This window comes from Hermetia illucens, chromosome 6 (assembly GCF_905115235.1).
Source record: "Hermetia illucens chromosome 6, iHerIll2.2.curated.20191125, whole genome shotgun sequence".
In the NCBI taxonomy this organism is placed as follows: Eukaryota; Metazoa; Arthropoda; class Insecta; order Diptera; family Stratiomyidae; genus Hermetia; species Hermetia illucens.
Window position 1 is genome coordinate 67,876,602 of NC_051854.1, and position 20,012 is coordinate 67,896,613.

General features: G+C 40.4%; 1 protein-coding gene across 1 annotated transcript in view; it reads right to left on the bottom strand.

Moving 5' to 3' along the window:
• LOC119659076 overlaps nt 1–20,012 on the bottom strand; it is a 305,119-nt gene that overhangs the window by 16,628 nt on the left and 268,479 nt on the right. The window contains exons 8-9 of the mRNA XM_038066989.1: nt 2,990–3,067; nt 2,738–2,920 (exon numbers count right to left, since the gene is read on the bottom strand). Of these exons, the coding sequence (XP_037922917.1) occupies nt 2,738–2,920; nt 2,990–3,067 (261 nt within the window). The remainder of the gene's footprint in view (nt 1–2,737; nt 2,921–2,989; nt 3,068–20,012) is intronic.

Consider the following 20,012-nt stretch of genomic DNA (forward strand, 5'->3'; position numbering starts at 1 on the left):
ATCGCGAGACATATCGCATCCAGGACTATAATCTCAGCATAAGATAATATTATTGCTAGGTTTGCTAATGAGAATAACGGAATAGTAAACCCAATGAGTTTGTTTTTGCTTCATAAATCCGCTGTTGTTTGGGCTCCTATTGTTGCGCACTGATTTCGAATGGCTTTAAAATCAATTCATGTTTAAAATAAGAGGAATGCGATTAAAGCCGATGAAATTGTCTTGCCGAGACAAAGAGGAAAATCTGATTTCCGACAGAATGGGCATATTAGAGCGATGGGTTGAATACTTTGATGAGCTACTGAACAACCAGAACATCGGCGAGTTGGAGGTCCCGCCAACTGAAGACGACGGACAAATACTGCCACCACCAAGTTTAGGAGAAACAGTCCGTGCAATTCATCGGCTAAAAAATCATAAGTCGCCAGGAGCCGATGGAATTACAGCCGAATTGGTTAAATATGGAGGCGACCAGTTACACCAGGTGGTTCATCAACTTGTGCTCAAGGTATGGGACAGCGAATCAATGCCTGACGATTGGCAAAGAGGCATTATCTGTCTCATATTTAAAAAGGGAGATATCACACAGTGCAGCAATTATAGAGGTATCACATTGCTGAGTACCATCTTTAAGATATTCTCCACTATCTTGCTAGGCCGGATAGCCCCATACGCCCAGAACATCATTGGCCCATACCAAAGAGGCTTCACTCCAGGCAAATCAGCAACAGATCAGATTTTCTCCCTGCGGCAAGCGATGGAAAAACTGTTGGAATATGGACAACAGTTGCACCATCATCAACGGCGCAACAACCGGTATCCGGTCTAGGCCTGCCTTAATAAGGAACTCCAGACATCCCGGTTTTGCGCCGAGGTCCACCAATTCGATATCCCTAAAAGCTGTCTGGCGTCCTGACCTACGCCATCGTTCCATCTTAGGCAGGATCTGCCTCGTCTTCTTTTTCTACCATAGATATTGCCCTTATAGACTTTCCGGGTGGGATCATCCTCATCCATACGGATCAAGTGACCCGTCCACCGTAACCTATTGAGCCGGATTTTATCCACAACCGGACGGTCATGGTATCGCTCATAGATTTTGTCATTGTGTAGACTACGGAATCGTCCATCCTCATGTAGGGGGCCAAAAATTCTGCGGAGGAACTGCTTCTCTCGAACGCGACCAAGAGTTCGGGGGATTAAACGGGGAGAATAAAAATAGGAGACTACAACTTTGAGACCGTTGATAATTTCTCCTATCTATGGTCGAAAATCACAACCGATAACAGCTACGATGATGAAATCCGCTCACGGTTGTTGCCAGCCAACAGAGCCTATTTCAGCTTACAAAACCTGTTTCGCTCGTCACCATAGGGTCAAAGCTCTTACTGCACAAGATAATGATCTTGCCAGTCCTCATGTACTCCTCGGAAACTTGGGTTCTTAGCAAGAAAAATTGCGAACTCTTGGTCCCGTTCGAGAGTAGAATCTTCGGACCAAGTTTTGGCCCCCTACATGAGGATGGACGATTCCGTAGCCTACATAACGACAAAATCTATGAGCGATATCATGACCGTCCGGTTGTGGATAAAATCCGGCTCAATAGGTTACGGTGGACGGGTCACTTAATCCGTATGGATGAGGATGATCCCACCCGGAAAGTCTATAATGGCAATATCTATGGTAGAAAAAGAAAACGAGGCAGACGAGATGAAGCGATGGCGTAGGCCAGGCCGCAGACAGCTTTTGGGGATATTGAATTGGTGGACCTCGGCGCAAAACCGGGATGTCTGGAGTTCCTTATTAAGGCAGACTTCGACCGGATACAAGTTGTTGCGCCGTTGACGATGATAATGATGGTGAATATGTATATGCATTACATTACGAGCTAGGTAAAAATGCGACAAATGTCCACTATTTTGATATAAGGAATACACGCAACCTTTTCTATCTGAAGCGTTCAGCTTGTCAACTTGTTTCTTCGTTCAAAGGTGGCAAATATTATTTCGGAACCTTATTTTCAGTGCCATAGAGGAACATGCACTCGAAATGTGTAATTTATTTTTCTTTTTGCATCCTTTCTGAATTGATTCGTTTGTAGGGAGGACTGAGTAATGTTCCTTGTTTACTGAAGGAAGTTAGTTTTGATAAATAGATTGATTAGTTCATAAAAGAGATACACCAAATTAGCCCGGATTTTCAAAGCGGGACAAAAACCTGACCTAATCCAAGAGTAAACAGGCAGGTATCTTTTTAACATTTTGAGCGTAGCGTCTAACCATGCTGTCCAACATGCAAAATTGTTGCGCAGGACGTGTTTTCGAATGCGTGAGATTTGCCGGGCAAAAGATGGACCTGGGGGTTGTGATTCTGTTGTCACCAGAAAAAACATGTTTAGTATGTCAAGGTGAGTTTAAATTAATAAATAGTATGTATTAAATTCGCGATTTCTGGCTTCATCAGCGGTTTCCTATAATTAATACGTCTTGTCTTCTCATTTGAACTGTTTAGGAAGTTCTAAAAAAAATATTTACTTTGCTTTTAAACTTTAAAAAGCGCAGACCAACGGGCAATGGTGTTTTGTATATCCTCATCCACACTGTCTCCTTATGGTTACTGTTTTTCCCCAAATTTTCAATGAAACTGTGCTTGAGTTTCCCTTGCCGATTTAGTAAAATCATCAGGCTATAGTGATAACAGTACACAAAAAAGAAGAAGTGAAAGAAAGTCAACCTACCGCTTCCGTGAATGCATCGCCAACCATTTGTTGGGGCTCCCACACCTCCAAACGGCGACGCAATTCATTTAAAAATCTTTCGTGAATACTCAAAATCTCTGGAACCATAAAAAATATCTCATCCACTGTTTTTGAGTCAATCATTCCGGCGTATTCGGGTGTTTTCAGAACGTTCAAGTATTTCTGAAAAATTGTAAAAATAGAATTGATTAATTTGTATTCGGATAAGATTAAATAGTTATCTTTACTTACAACAATTACTGTCTGGAGATCTTCTACGTACGACTGTTCGTTTTGGAAAATTTCTTGTACAATATGCGTTCGAGTATCCTAAAAGAGAGGAAAATTCCAAATTAATAGATACTTTCCCAAGGAAATCGGCTCTTGTGCAAGCCAATTTGATGATCGTAAAGCAAGTATAAAATTCAAATTCATTCCTGAAATTTCCATGATGACTAGGAATGCATTTTATGAACGTTCCAAAAGAAAACACTTCAATTCAGTGAAATTAATCAAAAACTATTTATTTGCTCTGCAAAGTTCGATTCAAAAGACACATTTCAGCAACTCGATCTTTCACATAAAATTCAAGAAACTCTCATCCACCAAATGTGCATCGTTTCGTTGCGCTGAGTAATTTTGAGGCGTAGGAAAAGCTGCCCCAACATACACACATAAATTTCAAAATGATTTACCGTGTTGCAATTCTTCTGATTTTAAATTGCAATTTGCAATAACAGGCGTGTGACTATTTGGCGCCCGTTCAAAATTTTCATATCTGACAGAAACTCCCTCCGTTCAGCACCCGCAAATTGCAGGCTTTCAGTAGCAAGAAATTGCGGTCAAATTTATATTCATGCGAAGAAATTTTTTACTTTCCTTTAGCATTTTTAGCGTTTAATTGTGGAATAAACAGAAATCCACGTAACTTAATTTCCATACGTCTAAATTGTTTTTCAAATAAATAAAATTTCTTTTTCGTAATTGGATTATCAGACACGGTTTGTTTGCACCGTGCAGAAAGTGGTACAAAGCACTAGAAAATTCAGAGCAAGGTCACCGGGAAAATGCATCTCTCTGAACGATGCATTCCTCTGACGATTAGTCACAAGGCAAAGTGGCATTGCATTAAACGCATAATTTCCCCGTGGAAAATTTGGGACGGTTGTATTTTCATTTGATGGCAAAGCGAATGAAGAATGAAATTAGATGTTTGGCAAAGATGTAATGTGAATTTTGCACGGAACGAATTTATCCGCTTCAAAATTTATCTGAGTGTTCAGAACAACATTATGCCGTCCTGAATGTTGGGCTGATTGGAAAATGAACGAAACGACATATGTATGCGAAAATATGTAGATAATGCATATTTAGTTGTACTATCGTATGATGCGTCAACCATACTCACAATCCAATCTAAGCTTCATGAATTGTACTGCATCTGAATCTGGATTTATTTGTAATATAAATACAATACCAGCTTCAAAATTAGAAACAAAAAGTTGTGGCAAAGTCAAATTTTTAAGTGTTTTTAATAACGACAGAAATAAGATCCGTGATCCAGCTTAACCAGCTTTTGCAGGCAATAGCTTACGGCTTTCGGGCGCGGGTTACTAGTTTTGTTTAGTCCACATAAGCGAACTGCTACCAAAATTAATTGCCTCTCCGTGAGAGATCCTATGTTCAATTCCTCTTGCTCGGATTCGCAGCCAGTTGAGGTTAATGCCTGATAATGTCGGCGGGATTGGGGTCGAAGTTTTAAACATCGGATTCGCGCCAACGTTCCGACTCCAAGGCAGCGAAGGAAGTGATGTCATCGGAGATGGGGGGCTAGTTCTGGAAAACTTCACGGTGAGCTTCTATCAAACAACGCGTTCGAAGTGATTGACGCTGCCTCACGGTATGCACTAACCAGTCGGATATGTCTAAGGTTGCAGGTTAACATAGGGAAATTCGTCTAAATCCTTGAATCAGACTGAGCCGCGCTAGTCGCGTGGTGGCGCTGTCGTTAATTCGGTACTCAACCTGCTAACGACATCCTTCTGGGCTTGCTTGCCCCACAAGGCTCCTGACCGTGTATGTATTGGTGGATCCTGTTCGGTTGGACGGAAAAAGCATGCAAGAGCTGGAAGAGGCGGTCCTCTCTATGAAAATTATCTTGGCAGAAGTATATAAACTGGTGTTTCACGAATGGGCGGACCTGGTGTTCGACGTATTCGATCCTTACCTGCAGCATTGATATCGATAGGTAATGCTGTTCGTAGTGCTTCATGTCACAAATGCCTTCGATCGCGTAAGATTCCAAATATATTATACTTATTGCGAATATTCAGGGATTATCTTAGAGATCGCTCCTTACCCTATGAAACGTTGGATAGTCAGAGGAAGATAGAGATTATGTAGTCACAGGGACCCATTCTAAGGCTGGACCTATGAAATCCATCTTACGATACTCTAATAAGACTGGACATGCCAAAAGAGTCGCACCTGGTCGGTTAGGCAGATGATGTTGCGGTACTTGTTGCTGAACGCACTGTTGAGCAAGCACAAAGCAGACTGGCAATATTGATGCAATTCAGCCTTACGTAGGAAAAAACTAAAGTAGTAATCTTGACTAAAAAATAATCTCGACCCTGCGTCCCGTGTCAATCCTAAGCGTCTTGCGCCAGAACAGAGATGGGAAGCTCTACGGGTGTCGTCTGCCTACTGCACTGTCTCAGAACCGATTGCGAGAGTGATCCAAGGGAGCTCTTTCTGGGCAGCATTTTCAGATTGGTTGGGGCACTGCCAAATTGAGACGTTTTCTGCATTATGCTCGGGTTCTCAGTCTTGCGGAGTAGGCTGACTTTGGCCTGGATTTTGTTGAACAATTTCCTTCCTCCTCTCCCCTCCCTTTGGTGGGTTGCCTATCTTAAATGCACCCTGAGGGGGAAGAATAGGAAACTTAGCCCAGAATAATAGGCCAAAAGGTTAGTTCTCTACTGTTTAGCCGGTAAGGGGAGGAGTCCAAAACCCAGGTAGATACATTCACTTATCTTATCCAAAGAAAAAAATGGGAATATGGCCACATATAGGAAAAAAGGAAAATAAGACCTAAAGAAATACAGAAAATGTTGATCACATTGCCTCCTACAAGGTACTTTAGAGTACCGTACAGTTGCCATCTTAAATGAAATGCTCTAACATACTTGAAGGCCCTGACCCACCTGGATTGTAGCGCCAACAATTACAATTATCTAGAGTGATTGATTGTCTACTGATTCACTGCAGCAAGAATATGAGGATTGATCAGAAAGCAAGAATAAATGGATATTTACAATATCTATAAACGGTTTTTAAAAAATGGAATTATATTTGTGTTATGTAAAATCTATTGAATAATAACGGTCTAAGAATGGAGAGAGAGGAAAATGTTTACTGAAAAAATATTAATCAATGGTGTTGAAACAATGTCTAGATTTTGCATAGGTGCACCATTGTGATTTTTCGGTTGGCTGGATTCCGAGAATGAGACCTGTTACACTTTTCCAAGTTTACATTTTGAGTTCTCACTCCCCTATGTTTCATCTAATAACAACAATAAGACCAGTTTCGAAAAGTACTAACCGAACCCTTTCATTTGATACCCCACATTCTGTGAAAAAAATAACATCCCCCTTTCACATATATTGGGAGTCTCCCCCCTTGCTATATGTAAAAGGATTCACGTTATCGAATAAATCGGGTATTACAGACAGAAAGACATTGAATCGATTCCAATAAGGTTCTGTTTCACACAAAACCTTGAAAAGTAGGTGAGCAGCATATTGTGGGCCATGCAAAAATAATTTTGGTGAGGAAAACAGAAGCTGCCATAAATAATAAGCTTAGATGACCGCTCCGTCAGTTTTTCATTGATTGCAAGAAGGCTTTCGACAGCGCCAACAGGGAGTGCATTTGAAATGATCTACGGAGAAGGAACATTGCGGAGAAACCAATAGCTATTAGGAGGAGCGAAATTTGATGGGAAAAAATGTCGCATGCTGTGTTGAGATAAGTTCTTAGAAAAATGGATATAGCATAGTATATTAAAAAAGGGTGAATTTTGATATTATCGTGGTAGAGTTTGATTAACTCCCAAAGGCATATAGACCCAAGGGAAAGGTCCTTGGGCTTGTAGTATTACAGTTATAGCACTCCAAAAAGGGGCTATTTCCATGGCATTAAGAGGCGTGTTGCTAAGTAATTATCGCGTTGATTTGAAAGGCGGAAGAGGATTATTATAACAGTTAAGGAAATCATCAAAATTGAAACAAGTAACCCGAAATTAGGAACAATGGTTATTCTGTAGTCTTCAAAAAATTTCATTGCAGCCTGAGCAACCAGAGTACTTATATTAACAGCGCTCACCACCTGTACATTACCACTCGCTAAAGCCAAGAATTAAACATTTCCAAGGAGCAAACAGCAGAACAATGCTTCCTGAAGGCTTAACAATTAGCCTCCGTCAGTTTCGCGATACTGGATATAGATGTTACAGGGTCCTTATAGCCGTGTGGTGGGATGAGTGGTGGCAGTCACAGCTTTCAGCCAATGGGATTTCCATTCTAACAGCCGAGTTAACCGCATAGACCTGCAATTGTAGCATCCAACGCTAAAAAGCTGGCCAAAATTGTGATTATCACTGACTGCTTACACGCTAGCAATGTTCTATTAGCCCACAATGGAACTTACTATATTAGCAGGTGAAAACGTAACAGCCTAAGTACATTCGAAATAATTGATTGCCATTTCCAATGGACCCTATCCCACTCAAAGAATGCTGGTAAAAAGTTAGCCAACTCGGAAGATAAAGCTCCCTTAAGTCTAGGAAAATAAACCATTCTGCGTCAGACGCATTCACGCTTATCTCCAAAAGGATTAGGCAAGATTGAGAGGAAAAATAAGGCATAACAAGCCTTTCCTTCTTAAAATTGGTGTATTAGGGTCCGGTTTATATAAAGATTGTGGAATAGGGGGACTAACGATCGCATTATCTTTAAATGTAGGAACATTTCGAATTATAGTCCAGGGAATTCAAAACGTTAACTGATCTTTTCAAAACTTTTTCTAGCGGACACATTACAGACTTAGCTAATTTCGTAGAAATAGCAAAAGTCGAAATCTAGACTTGTTAGAACTGATGAAGGGAACAAGTGGTTTCCGAAACATCGGTATTTGCAAGAATAAATATCTACACCAGTGAAACAACAAGTTTTTTATTATTTCAAATAATTAATCGTTGGAAACACCGCATAATTACCCTTGGTCTAACTTTTGAAATTTATGTTTGTGGTTTTTGGGTTTTAAATTTTAAATGCTGGTTGTTACTTATATTTCACCATGACATACCAGTTCTCACACCTCATAAGTTCAGAGAGATAGAGAGTAAGGAAAAATTGAGAAAATTAAATCATCGTAAGCCTGTGGCACATGACTAATCAACTCGGGTAGTGTCCTGCCTAGCATGTGATCGAGGCGAAAGTCAAATCAAGAGAAATTCGACCCTACATCTAGATCAACAGATCGCTGGCGTCATAGACTCTAGCCTTCTATTCGGGTCTTGAGGTTTAAAGTCGTGAACCCCGCCGTGAACCACTACAAAAAGCAACAACAAGAACATGATATATGATCATCCTGCAATTTGGTTGACAAGATCGATTGCAGTATTTTCAAAGTTTCTAGCACTAGCAAAAAAAAGCAAGTTGGAATACCGGATGCTGAACGTTTCCGGTATAAAGGTTTTGTGTTCATTTGGTGTGAGAAATTTACTGTGCACGTTTTTTCAACAAAATAAAATATTTATTGATATCCGTCATTCATATGAGTTCACTTTATATGATGACGTGATACACATCTTAGATTGTGATAAATTCAGATGGAATACAAAATTTTAAAGTTATAGAACATGGATCTAGGTCAACAACATCCAGAGGCAGATAATTTTTTGAAGCAGGAGGAGCACAAAAGTTCACTTCAGCGGTAAGCCTAAATACTACTCGCAACGAAAACACCCGACATCATTGATTTCTTCGTAAGGGAATCTCAGACGAATACATCCGTGTTGTCAATAATGGAAACATGGTGTCCGATCACTCACCTATTATGATGCTGGTCAGCGAAAAAGTGAGGAGGAAAGACTAGCCTTGCAGGCTGACTAATAGACAAACAAAATGGGCAGTATTCAAAAAGCATATCCAAGAAAACGTGTGCATAAATGACCAAATCAACACAACTTATCAACTTGAGGAGGAGATCGATTGTTAACGATGAAGAAGAGGAGGAGAATGCAGCCTGGAAAAGCAATCCTGCTCACAATAGACTGATTAAAAAATACACTCACTGTCCTGCTGAGGTTATCGAATTAATTCCAGAGAGCCATAGAGCTTGCAAACTATGGCACAACAAAAAAAACCGGAAAAGAAAAAAACCCTAAACGGAAAAGAAAAAAACCATAACCCTGACAAACGAACTAAAGGCCTTAATTAAAAAATATACAAACGACTCCCTGAGCAGATGCATCTCAAATCTGACAGAAAAAAAGACACAAGCGCGAAATATCTAAAAAGACGCAAAAAACAACAAATCTTACTTTTTAAGCAGGAAAACGGGCAATATGTTTCTATAGGGCAAGGCAAATCTGTTCGCGGAGCATCTAGAAAGTACCTTCCAGCCTCTAGATACACAAGTGTCTACGTATTTAACCCCAGTCAGAAGAGTGGACCATTACCCAATGCGCCTGTGATCCTAAGTGAATTGAGGATAGAAATTAAAACAAATATGCCTTCTAATAAAGCTCGGAGGAATGAAGTGTATACTAAAAAATTTGACAGAAAGTGGTCTAATCAAATTATTACGAATAATTAATGCAGCTTACAGATTAAAATACATTCCCGATAATAGAAAGTGGCCGAAGTTATAATGGTTCCCAGACCAACGAAGGAGCCAAATAGAGTCGAATCGTATGGACAAATATCGCTACTCGCTACTAAAGCCAAGCCATTTGAAAGGCTTTTCCTTAAAAGACTGAAGTAAATCATTGTGGATCGAAATCTAATACCACCCAACCAATTCGGCTTCCGCGACACAACCCAACATGTGTCCAGGACCACGAATCCCATAGAAAATGCATTGGAAAAAATGCGTGTGGCAGACAGACGGATAGACAGTAAACCATTTTAATGAGCTTTTTTTACACAAAACCTTATAAAGCAGGTGCGTCCGGTCATTTTTCTCAATGTCGCCCAGGTCTTTGATAAAGTATGACACCAAGGTCTGTTGTATAAATTGCATAGGGACCTTTCAGAAACAAAAACAGCAGAAAATAAAAAAAAGAATCAAATTAAATTCATTATAAATGGACAAGAAAGTCAAATATTTAGGTATGACACTCGATGTTAAGCTCAGCTAGAAAAGACACATGTTCAGAAAGAAGGACAAGGTAAATGCCAGATGCAGATAGATGTACTGGTTGTTGGGCAGGATTTCCCAGCTCAGCTCAGTTCCTCAGCGAAGCCAACCAAAGTGCTGGCTTTGACCATAGGCTATTCTCCCAATAAAAACGAAACTTAAATTTCCAAAGATAGTTACAATCAGCAGGCATCTGATAGCAAAAATCATCTCGAGCAACTTGTCCAAAAATGGAATGATCGCCTCATGCAACACGGTCTCAGATTGAATCTAAACAAAACTGAATTTTTGACGAACGACCCCCATGAAACAGGCACAATCACTGTCAGCGGCAATGATCTGCCCAGAACTGAGCGATTTAAATACCTCGGGTCAACGCTATCAGCCAATGGAGAACTGCATTATGAAATTGCTTCAGGCATTAACGCAACATAGATGAAGTGGCCTTCCACAACTGGCGTTCTTTGTGATCGACGGATCAACGAACGTCTCAAATCTAAAATTTACCGCAATGTCGTACGTCCTGTCACTCTCTGTGGTTCTGAATATTGGTCGACTAAAAAAGACAATGAACGGCGTCTTGCAGTAATGGAGACGAAGATGTTGCGTTGGACTAGTGGCGGGATACGTTTTGATCACATCCGAAATGAGGATATCCGCGATTGTTACGGGGATGTATCGATCGATCGCAATTCGTGCTAACGAGAATCCCCTTGCCAAGATTGGTCTGGACATCGAAGTCGATGGTAAACGACCAAAAGGCAGGCCGAAACAACGGTGACTTGATACGCTGGATAGAGATTTAAAAGCCTCGAGATTGCACCCAGATCATAGATAGAGCCAAATGGCGAAACGGATCCCGAAGAGCAGACCCCGCTTGTGTCCCGTTCAAGGCTGAAGAAAAAGAAGAATTACCTTCAAAAATTACTGGAGGGATTCGTAGATTGAAACGAATGGTTAAAGTAGACGTCGACTAAAAAGAGAGAAGAGTTGAAGCAGATTTAGGTACTGTTTGGTAGTAAAAAGTTTTCTTCTAAGTCAAAGGCAGGGATAGAGGTGTTGAAAATTTACTTCATGTGAAATGAAATAAACTCAACGGAGGACTGAGGTAAAATTAACAAGTTTTTCTTTCAACATTTCTAGTGCAGTCAAGAAGCATATGGTCATGCAACGCGCTTCCTTTGCATCGCCCGATACATATTGACGCGTCTTAATAACATAGAATGTATTGCCAAAATCTTGAAGCAGATGTCTTCAGTGCCGGATTACATGACACATCGGCTGGCTGAAAAGTGCTGTGTACAGCAAGTCTGAAAAATTCAGACGCAATCCGATACTTTGTGCAATGTCGATAAAAAATCTTTCAATCGAGTTTAAATTGCAGCCAAATTCAGTGAGCGGACCTGAATGTCACTCACTTTTCAAGGGTTCAAAGTGTAACTCCCTGACTTCTCTTATCATCTTCAAAAGACTGGAAAATTCAAACCCCACAATCTTTTACTCCTCGTTCATTTCGCTTCCTAGCATGCTGAAAAATACTCTGCCTGTACTCGAATGCGTGGGTTTCAGATTTTCATATATGAATTTACTGCCGACGCTTTTCTTAGAATTGTCATGAATTTTCCGAGAAAATCGCTGGTGCCATTTAGAAATGTTGATGACGAGAATGCTCTTCAGATTTTTTTCTCACCAAACAATAAAAACAATTGTGCTTAATATGACGACTAACGATGAGTGAACCCATGAATTTTGGCAACAGGTGAATGTGGAGGAAGCACAGGGTGTTCACGGATTTCGAGAAATGCTTTTCCGTTCGAATGATACATTTGCTACATGTTTACATATGTTTGAGGCTCCCGTGAAGATGGTTTATGACTCACTTAATTTTTTTTTCGTAAATTTTGCAGTATTTGTCGAATGTAGGAGTTTTAAAAGAGAATTTGGGGAATTCTCCCATAATCTAATGAACCGCAAATATCAGAATAAACTGGTATTCTAAATGTGACGTAAGGAATGAAAAGTGAAATGGTTCAGCAATAATAGGAATGCCGTGAACCGGACGATGGTGAGAATGATTTTTGGCCTCGAATAGATATGTATAAGCAGAAATGATACGCAAGACTAGGTTCTATAGAAATAGCGATCTGATTATGAAACATATTAAATACTATGAGTATATTACGGTGTTAACAAACCGAATGGCTAAGTTTGGAATATTTTCAGGAAGCATCTGCCAATATACGCTTGACGTAGCCTAAGAAATTTATAATGAGCAACTAATTTTTTTAAGTTCAAGAGAGAACCAGCACTTGCCAATTCCCAAATGGTTCATTTTTGTACTTCGCGGAGGATTTAATTGATATTTTCTCATGATTTTTTATTGGGCTTTAATAATCGATAATTAAAATTATTAAAAACGGTATTCGATCGCGCGACAGATAGTTCAAATACCAATAATACAGTTCGCGAAAGATACAATCCATAACACCCAACAAAATTATATTTAGTAAAGGTTGAAATTTCAATTACAGCCTCGGAAAGGTGAGGAGTTTATGGAGGTAGAGGGAGGAGGCTCTCCCTTTTCAATGCCGATGAAAACTCGTAGGGGTCACATTTTCAAAACTTATGAACCGCGTGGGTGCGGGAGGGGGTGGAGGAACAAAGAAGCGGCCTCCTTCTGTAACCCCCTTGCATATTGCAGCACAGATTAACCAATAAGCTTATTAATGATATGAAAATAGCCCTTTTTCAGAGCGCCGTAACTTTTTACAGGGGTAGTGACCGTTATGTGATTTAAGCGATTCTTCCTTTTAGATTCCCCTTTACTCTCAAATTTCGAGGGAAGCACCATTAAGTTTTTAAGGGGAGGGTATGACCGCCGCGATTTTTCACCGGAGCTTGAGAGAGAGGATCTCTCCCTTCTGCCTCTATACACTTCTTTAACTCTGTGTGGATAGGGTTCAAAATAGAAATTTATTATTTTCACATGAAAATAGCCCCACTTGGAGGCGGCACGGGGATAAGAAAGGTGGCATCTTCCTCTTTCTTTTACCAATCTGATATCTTTACCAAATTTTACCAAGATGATATGAAAAAAACCCCTGGAGGGGCCATAATGACTGCGACCGTCATAAGTTTTCATTAGGTTTGAAGAGGGAGGAGCTCTCCTTCTCATTCCATAAAGTTTCCACCCCTCCGAGGATGGGTTGAAAATTCTTATATTTTTTAGCGAAACCTGCTTAGGTTTCTTCTTCCACTTGGTAAATGACACTCAATTTCTAATGAGCTTTGTTGATTTTTGTTGATTTTATGTAGAAATCTAGACCGGGTAATTTCTTCTTACGGCTTGTTCAGTATCCATGGTATTGTTCCATTAAACCATTTCATTCATACTCTCTTTTATTTTTATAATATTTTGTCTGCTTCACTTCATATGAGATCTTCCTTAGCTGCCGTGAAACCATCCAAAGTAGGTGCCACCATTCACATTCCCTTGCAGACATGTATTTCACTATGGAGACAAACGAGATATAAGCTTACGGAGGCAAGATGCACATAATTTCAAGGGTCCCTAGAGAGCCCTTTAGCAGAAATCCTCTTTTGAACGGACTGTCACCGACCGTACCTCTATACAACTAAACTACCAAGAAACCTTCAATAGTTCGGTAAAAGATCCTTATTACAACGCACATGAGTAAAGCTCTAACGTGAAATCTCTGACATCTATCACAACCTCTTTATCAGGCAAGGCGATCAATCGGAACTGGAAAGTGCTTTTGATAACAAATCGGATGCACAGATTCAGAATTCCTTACTTCGCAAGGCAGCCGGAAAAAGCTATGGATGGGCACAATGTTGGATAACAGGAAATCCGCCAAGTTATTTACATAGCATGCTGGCCCAAGTAAAGAAGGAGGGTTTGAGGCAACGAACTTCGTACTATCCTCAGTTAAACAAAAAAAAAGTACTGAGATCAGGAAAAGAGAGAAATTAAGTATAGTTGGAGTCAGTCCACTATACAAAATTCCACCTCATCTCTCTTGGTGACAGGTCCCGCGACAGACCGACTAAGCAAATGCATTCAAAGTTGTTAAAATCGTATTCAGTCATAAGCCTTGGAAAACTACTAGGGCGTTTAATTCAGTCAACGCGGCAGAATGGTTCTTGACTCACGGACGGCGTTAGGACCTAAGTAAATTAGTCTAAGCAAATCAAATACGTGTCTGCACGAAAAATATTGGCACCCTCACTGGAAAGACCGAAGAACTCCCAAGAACCCTTTGGAAAAGGCGCATTGACATCTGCGCTTTACAAGAAACTTGATGGCTTAGTGCCAAAAGCTACGGCATAGATCGTGAACACCGTAAAAATGGTTATAAACTTCTCTATTTTGGTAGCCCACACAATTAATACGGCATTGGCATTGACACCTCAGAAGGTCTCCGTGATGCCATTAAAGAAGTCAAAAGATTTGATGACCGGCTGATGAAGGTCCCCATTATATCAGCTGATCGCACTTCTCACTTTTTCACCGAATACGCACCATAGACAGAGAGAAAGATACCTTCTGGCGGCTTTTCCATGTAAAAACCTGTAGCGTGCCGCCTGATGACTATGCCATCATTGCAGGCGATTTTAATTGTCATGTGGGTGAAAATGTAAATGGCAACATCTGCCATGGGAGAAAAGGGTTTGGAGCACGCAATGACGGTGGCGAGCATATAATCGATGCGGATACCCATGCCCTTGTACTTATGAATACATGGTACCTCGAACTTTTGTCTCAACTTCCAACATTTTATAGTGTAAAACGGATATCAACTATATTCTCATAGAACGCCGACATTTAGCCATCGTCACTAACTGGAAGGCCGTCTCCTATGAGACCATCGCACCTGAACGTTGACTGCTGATTGTCGTCTAACGAATCAGAGAAACGCAACGGCCCGCCGCATATTATATGGTGGGGATTTCGTGAGAAAAACGAGGCAATGATCGAACGAATATGGAAGAATCCTTGAATCAAGTTGAAGACACGATCCCTAAAGCGGCTTATGGAACCCTCGGAGTCGCCCAGCTAGGTAAAAGGTTCATCAACGGAGATACCTGGCTTTGCACTGAGGATGTCTAAATAAAGGTCCATGAAAAGAAACGCCCCTACTACAAGTTTCCCAACGATAAAGCATTGGTCAATTGGCCAATTTACCAGAATGCCAACCAGGAAACAAAGAAAGCGATCGCTGTCACTCGAGTGGTCCATTCAAAAAATCTCGGGATGGCGAGAGAGACCTGTATTGATTTGTCAAACGCTGATACGAACAAGATATCGAGCACTTCTGTTGCGTTGATGACACGAACGTATGTTCCTTACCAACCAACGAGGCGCGATGGATAGATGGTGAGAATATTTCGAGGGGATTTCAGTGGAAGAATTTGTTCATCTTCCACTTCCACAAGCCCTGCTGACATTTGGAGCAATTTTACCTGTCAGCGCAACTGAAGTCGAGAAAGTAATAAAACGAATTAAATTTTGAAAACAACATGACCGGGTTACATCGCATAAAGGGTTTGGAAAGTGAAGAGCAGACGCAACACTATGGCTTAATGAATTCTTCAATCGGGCTATTGGGGAAAGTAGAACACCATCTGACTGGTAAGAAAGTACAACAGTACAACGACATCGAAAAAGAAAGATAGTTCAGCAGTGTTCAAATTAACGGTCGATCCGGTTGCTGTCCCATACCATGAAGATGAAGGATGAAGATTTTTGAACGCATTCTTGACAGCCGGATACGCGAAATAACCGTGAATTAAACCGGGTTTATGAAGAACTGGGGAACTACTGACGCAATACACGATGTGCCATTACTCTTGGAGAAACACCATAAGAAACATCACCAGTGTTTGACCATGAGCCACATGAACTCATCTGATATACTCTACGACAAAACCTAATAACAGAGGAACTCGTGCGCTGGGATTAATTGCTCTACCATGATACAGCTGAGTGGTTAGAGCGCAAGGCTGTCGTACGGAAGGTCGCGGTTCAAATCTCACTGGTAGCAGTGGAATTTGTATGGTGATTTGACGTCGGATACCAGTCGACTCAGCTGTGAATGAGTACCTGAGTCAAATCAGGGTAATAATCTCGGGCGAGCGCAATGCGACCACATTGCCTCCTAGTGTACCGTTACGGTCTTGAATGAAGTGCTCTAACACACTTCAAGGCCCTGATCCAACTTGGATTGATGCGCCAACGATTATTATTATGATACAAAAAGTAAAGTTCGAAGTGTGGCCGTTGTATCGAAACCGCTTAGTGTCTCTTTCAATGTTCATCAAGGAAGCGCTCTCTCACCACTACCCTTTGTTCTTGGTATGGACACTATTACATGCGGCATACGCCCAGCGCCCTTTACACTGCTTTATGCAGATGGTGTTTTCCTGGCGTCTCATAGCAAAAGTAATCTTGAGCAACTTGTTCAAAAATGGAATGATCGCCTTATGCAACAAGGTCTCAGATTGAATCTAAATAAAACTGTATTGATGACAACCGATACACATGAAACAGGTACTATCTACTCTCAATGGGAGTGACCTGTTAAGAACTGAGTGAGTAAAATATCTCGGGTCAATGCGATCAGCCCACGGAGAAGTGCCTTATAAAATTGCTTCACACATTAGCGCAACCGGTGTTTTTTGTGATGCACGCTCGTCCCATCGCTCTCTATGGTTCCTAGTGTTGGTTGACTATGAAAGACAATGAGGTAATGGAGACGAAGATGTTGTTTTGGATTAGTGGCGTGATACGCCTTTATCACATCCGAAATGAGGATATCCAAGATCGATATGGAGTTGCACCGATAGTGGATAAACTGCAAGAGAGGCATCTTCGACAAGATTGGTCTGAACATCGAAGTCGACGGCAAGCAATTAAAAGGCCACCCAAAACAATATTTTGATATGTGATTTGGAGACCTCGTGACTTCATCCAGGCGTGATGCCTTTGATAAAATAAAATGGTGGAACCGATCACGACCATCCGACCCTGCTTGTGAACGGGACAAAGGCTAAAGAGAAAGAAGAAGAATGTTAGAAAATGGGCCAGCAGAAGTATCAAATGGTACCAATTTTACCATCATAGATACGGATCAAGATCGTTCACAAAGCGAGATACTTCCACCCCTAATATGGAGTATAGCATTTGATGAACTCCTGAGAACGTTAATAAATAATGGAGTAAAAATCTAGAGTTGCGCGGTTGATGCCGTATGAATCTGTGAGGGTAAATGTTGCCGACAGAATCCAGTTGGAATTAAGAATTACCAGCACTTGGTGCATGAAGCCGGGACTGCGTATCAATTCAGCCAAGATTGCCAATAATATTCATTACGAAGAGCAAGTTTGATCGTTTGAAAGCCATCATAATGCAACGCATAGAAGTTAAGCAGGAGACAAATATTTAGGAATCACATTAGAACAGAAACTACTCTGGAAGACGCACGTTGGGAACAACGTCGAAAGTACTACGCTGGAATATATCTTGACAACCTCAACCAAACATGGCCCAACAGTCAAGGAGGTACATAAACTTGAAAGTATGGCTCATGTGAGTATCACAAGGACATGACAAACGGCATCCGCGGAGATCCTTTTGGGATTGACTTCTCTTCTGCTTCACATGTAAAAGTAGATACCGGCAAGGAAAGCAATCTTTAGAATATCCTTAGCGATGGTAAGAGTAGCCTAAATCAAATAAATTTAACATTCCTTCAGGTGGAAAGGAGCAGAAACGCCATTATCGCGTCAGAACCTTTTGATGGTGTCGGAAAGGGGCTTATGGTCACGATAATGATGAAGAAAGAGGAACGGCAGAGGTAACTATACTGGACAAACTGTTAAAAAATAAATTAACTTAACCATTGATGATTCATTAGATATACCATCCAGACTGTTGCGCGTACATTGTCTTGGAAGGATGTGTATTCCGGAAAGTTTTGCACAGAATTTCGAAAAAAACGATTTACGTTTTCTGTGTCATATTAGATGGGTTTGAAAAAGTTGCTGAAAATATTCACGACAAAATCTCTAGTTGGTTCAAACACATCTTGTAGATATTTATTTATTTATAACACCACCATGCGTACGGACACACATGTATGTTTATGTATGCTTATGTATATTTCTGTCTATATTTCAAAGTACATGCAACATATGCAACCCAACAGATAATACCCTGAGAAAAATTTGAATTTGAAGGGGATGATAATGGATGTCAAATATTTTTCATGCATTAAGCTTCGATTTTTTCGAACTATGAGGAAAGTGGAGAAACACAATTGAATGGTTCAGTAATTAAGTTTAAGGGGGTATATTCCGAGGTTCATGCCTTCTGGGTACTGGCAGAGGTTTACAATGCACTACTTACACCCTCCTCGCTCACGTTCCATCGGTTGTTCATATCAATTTGTGCCTTCCGTTCTGTATCATCTTCCGAATCCGAATACGTGCTGGACGGCATTTTCTGCAAATGATTTGAACGATTTAGGCCACCCGAATCTATCGATGATCCATCATTTGTAGGCATTTCATCCTGCGAAGAAGGATTATCACAGGAACTGTTCAAATTCGAGTGTTGCAAGTCGAAAAGGCTTAGGCGTAATTTCTGACGATTATTATTACTAGCTGGGTTACTATTATTATAATTGATATTATTGTTGTTGTTACTATTAACCGTGTTAGCATTCGATAAGGACGCCGTTAACGGTGACGAGGATGATGACGTTGGTGGTGGTGGTGGTGGCGGCGTTGGGGTCGCGTTAGACATTTTATTGCGACGTTTCATATACAATGGGCTGGCTAATGTGAACCATTTATGCGTTATCTGAGAAGCAGTTACATAAAAAACTTTAGTTACTTTTTAGGTTTATAAAATATAGTAACGACTATGAGGAAACATTGGAGAAAATGCAAACTATTTGGCCATATTAACGTTTGATTGATGAGAGTTGAATAGGTTTATGGGGAAATATATGGAAAAGTGCGGACATGTTCTTTTAATCCTAATGTGAAGCGACACCTTTGTTTCCACTTAGTTGGGTAGTTGAGTACTGCATAGCTAAGTAGTATTCTCTTTAATGAAATCAATTGTGGGAAAAAGATAGAAGTGGAAGGTGATTATACGTAGATTTATAGTTCAGATGGTGACTAAAACTGAAAACATTAGCTAGAGCTAACCTCATATTTGTTGAATGATAACAATCCATTGACTAGAGTTACTTACAAACCGACGCTTCATTCATAAAAGGTTTCCTTGATCTTCTGTGTAAGAATATTTGGATACAAGATGGTTAATTTATACATACCTCGTAGTGTACCAGCACCATATCGAATTGATTGGGTATATATATACCCAATCAATTCGATATGGTGCTGACACTTTATCTCTTAGAGAGCAGTAGGAGTCGTAAGAGGCAATTTCGATCTTTGGTAATAATAGTAGAATTCTTCCTATTAAATCCTACATATATTATTACAAAATTTAACGAATCAAGGGTGAACTTAACGGACTTCGCAATAAATTTTGAAAGAAAAGAAAAGAAATTATAAATTTTATTTGGGCAGACATCATCGGAGAGTATTCTGAGGCCTAGGTACCACGTGCATGGACCACCATCATTTGCAAAACAAAACCTTATTAAAATCGGTTCAATGTCTGTCTGTCCGTCTGTCTGTCTGTCAGTCAGTCTGTCTGTCTGTATGTCACAAGCACTTTTCTCAGAAACGGTTATACCGATTAACACGAAATTTGGTGAGAAGGTGGTAGTGAGTAATATCCTCCTACGTT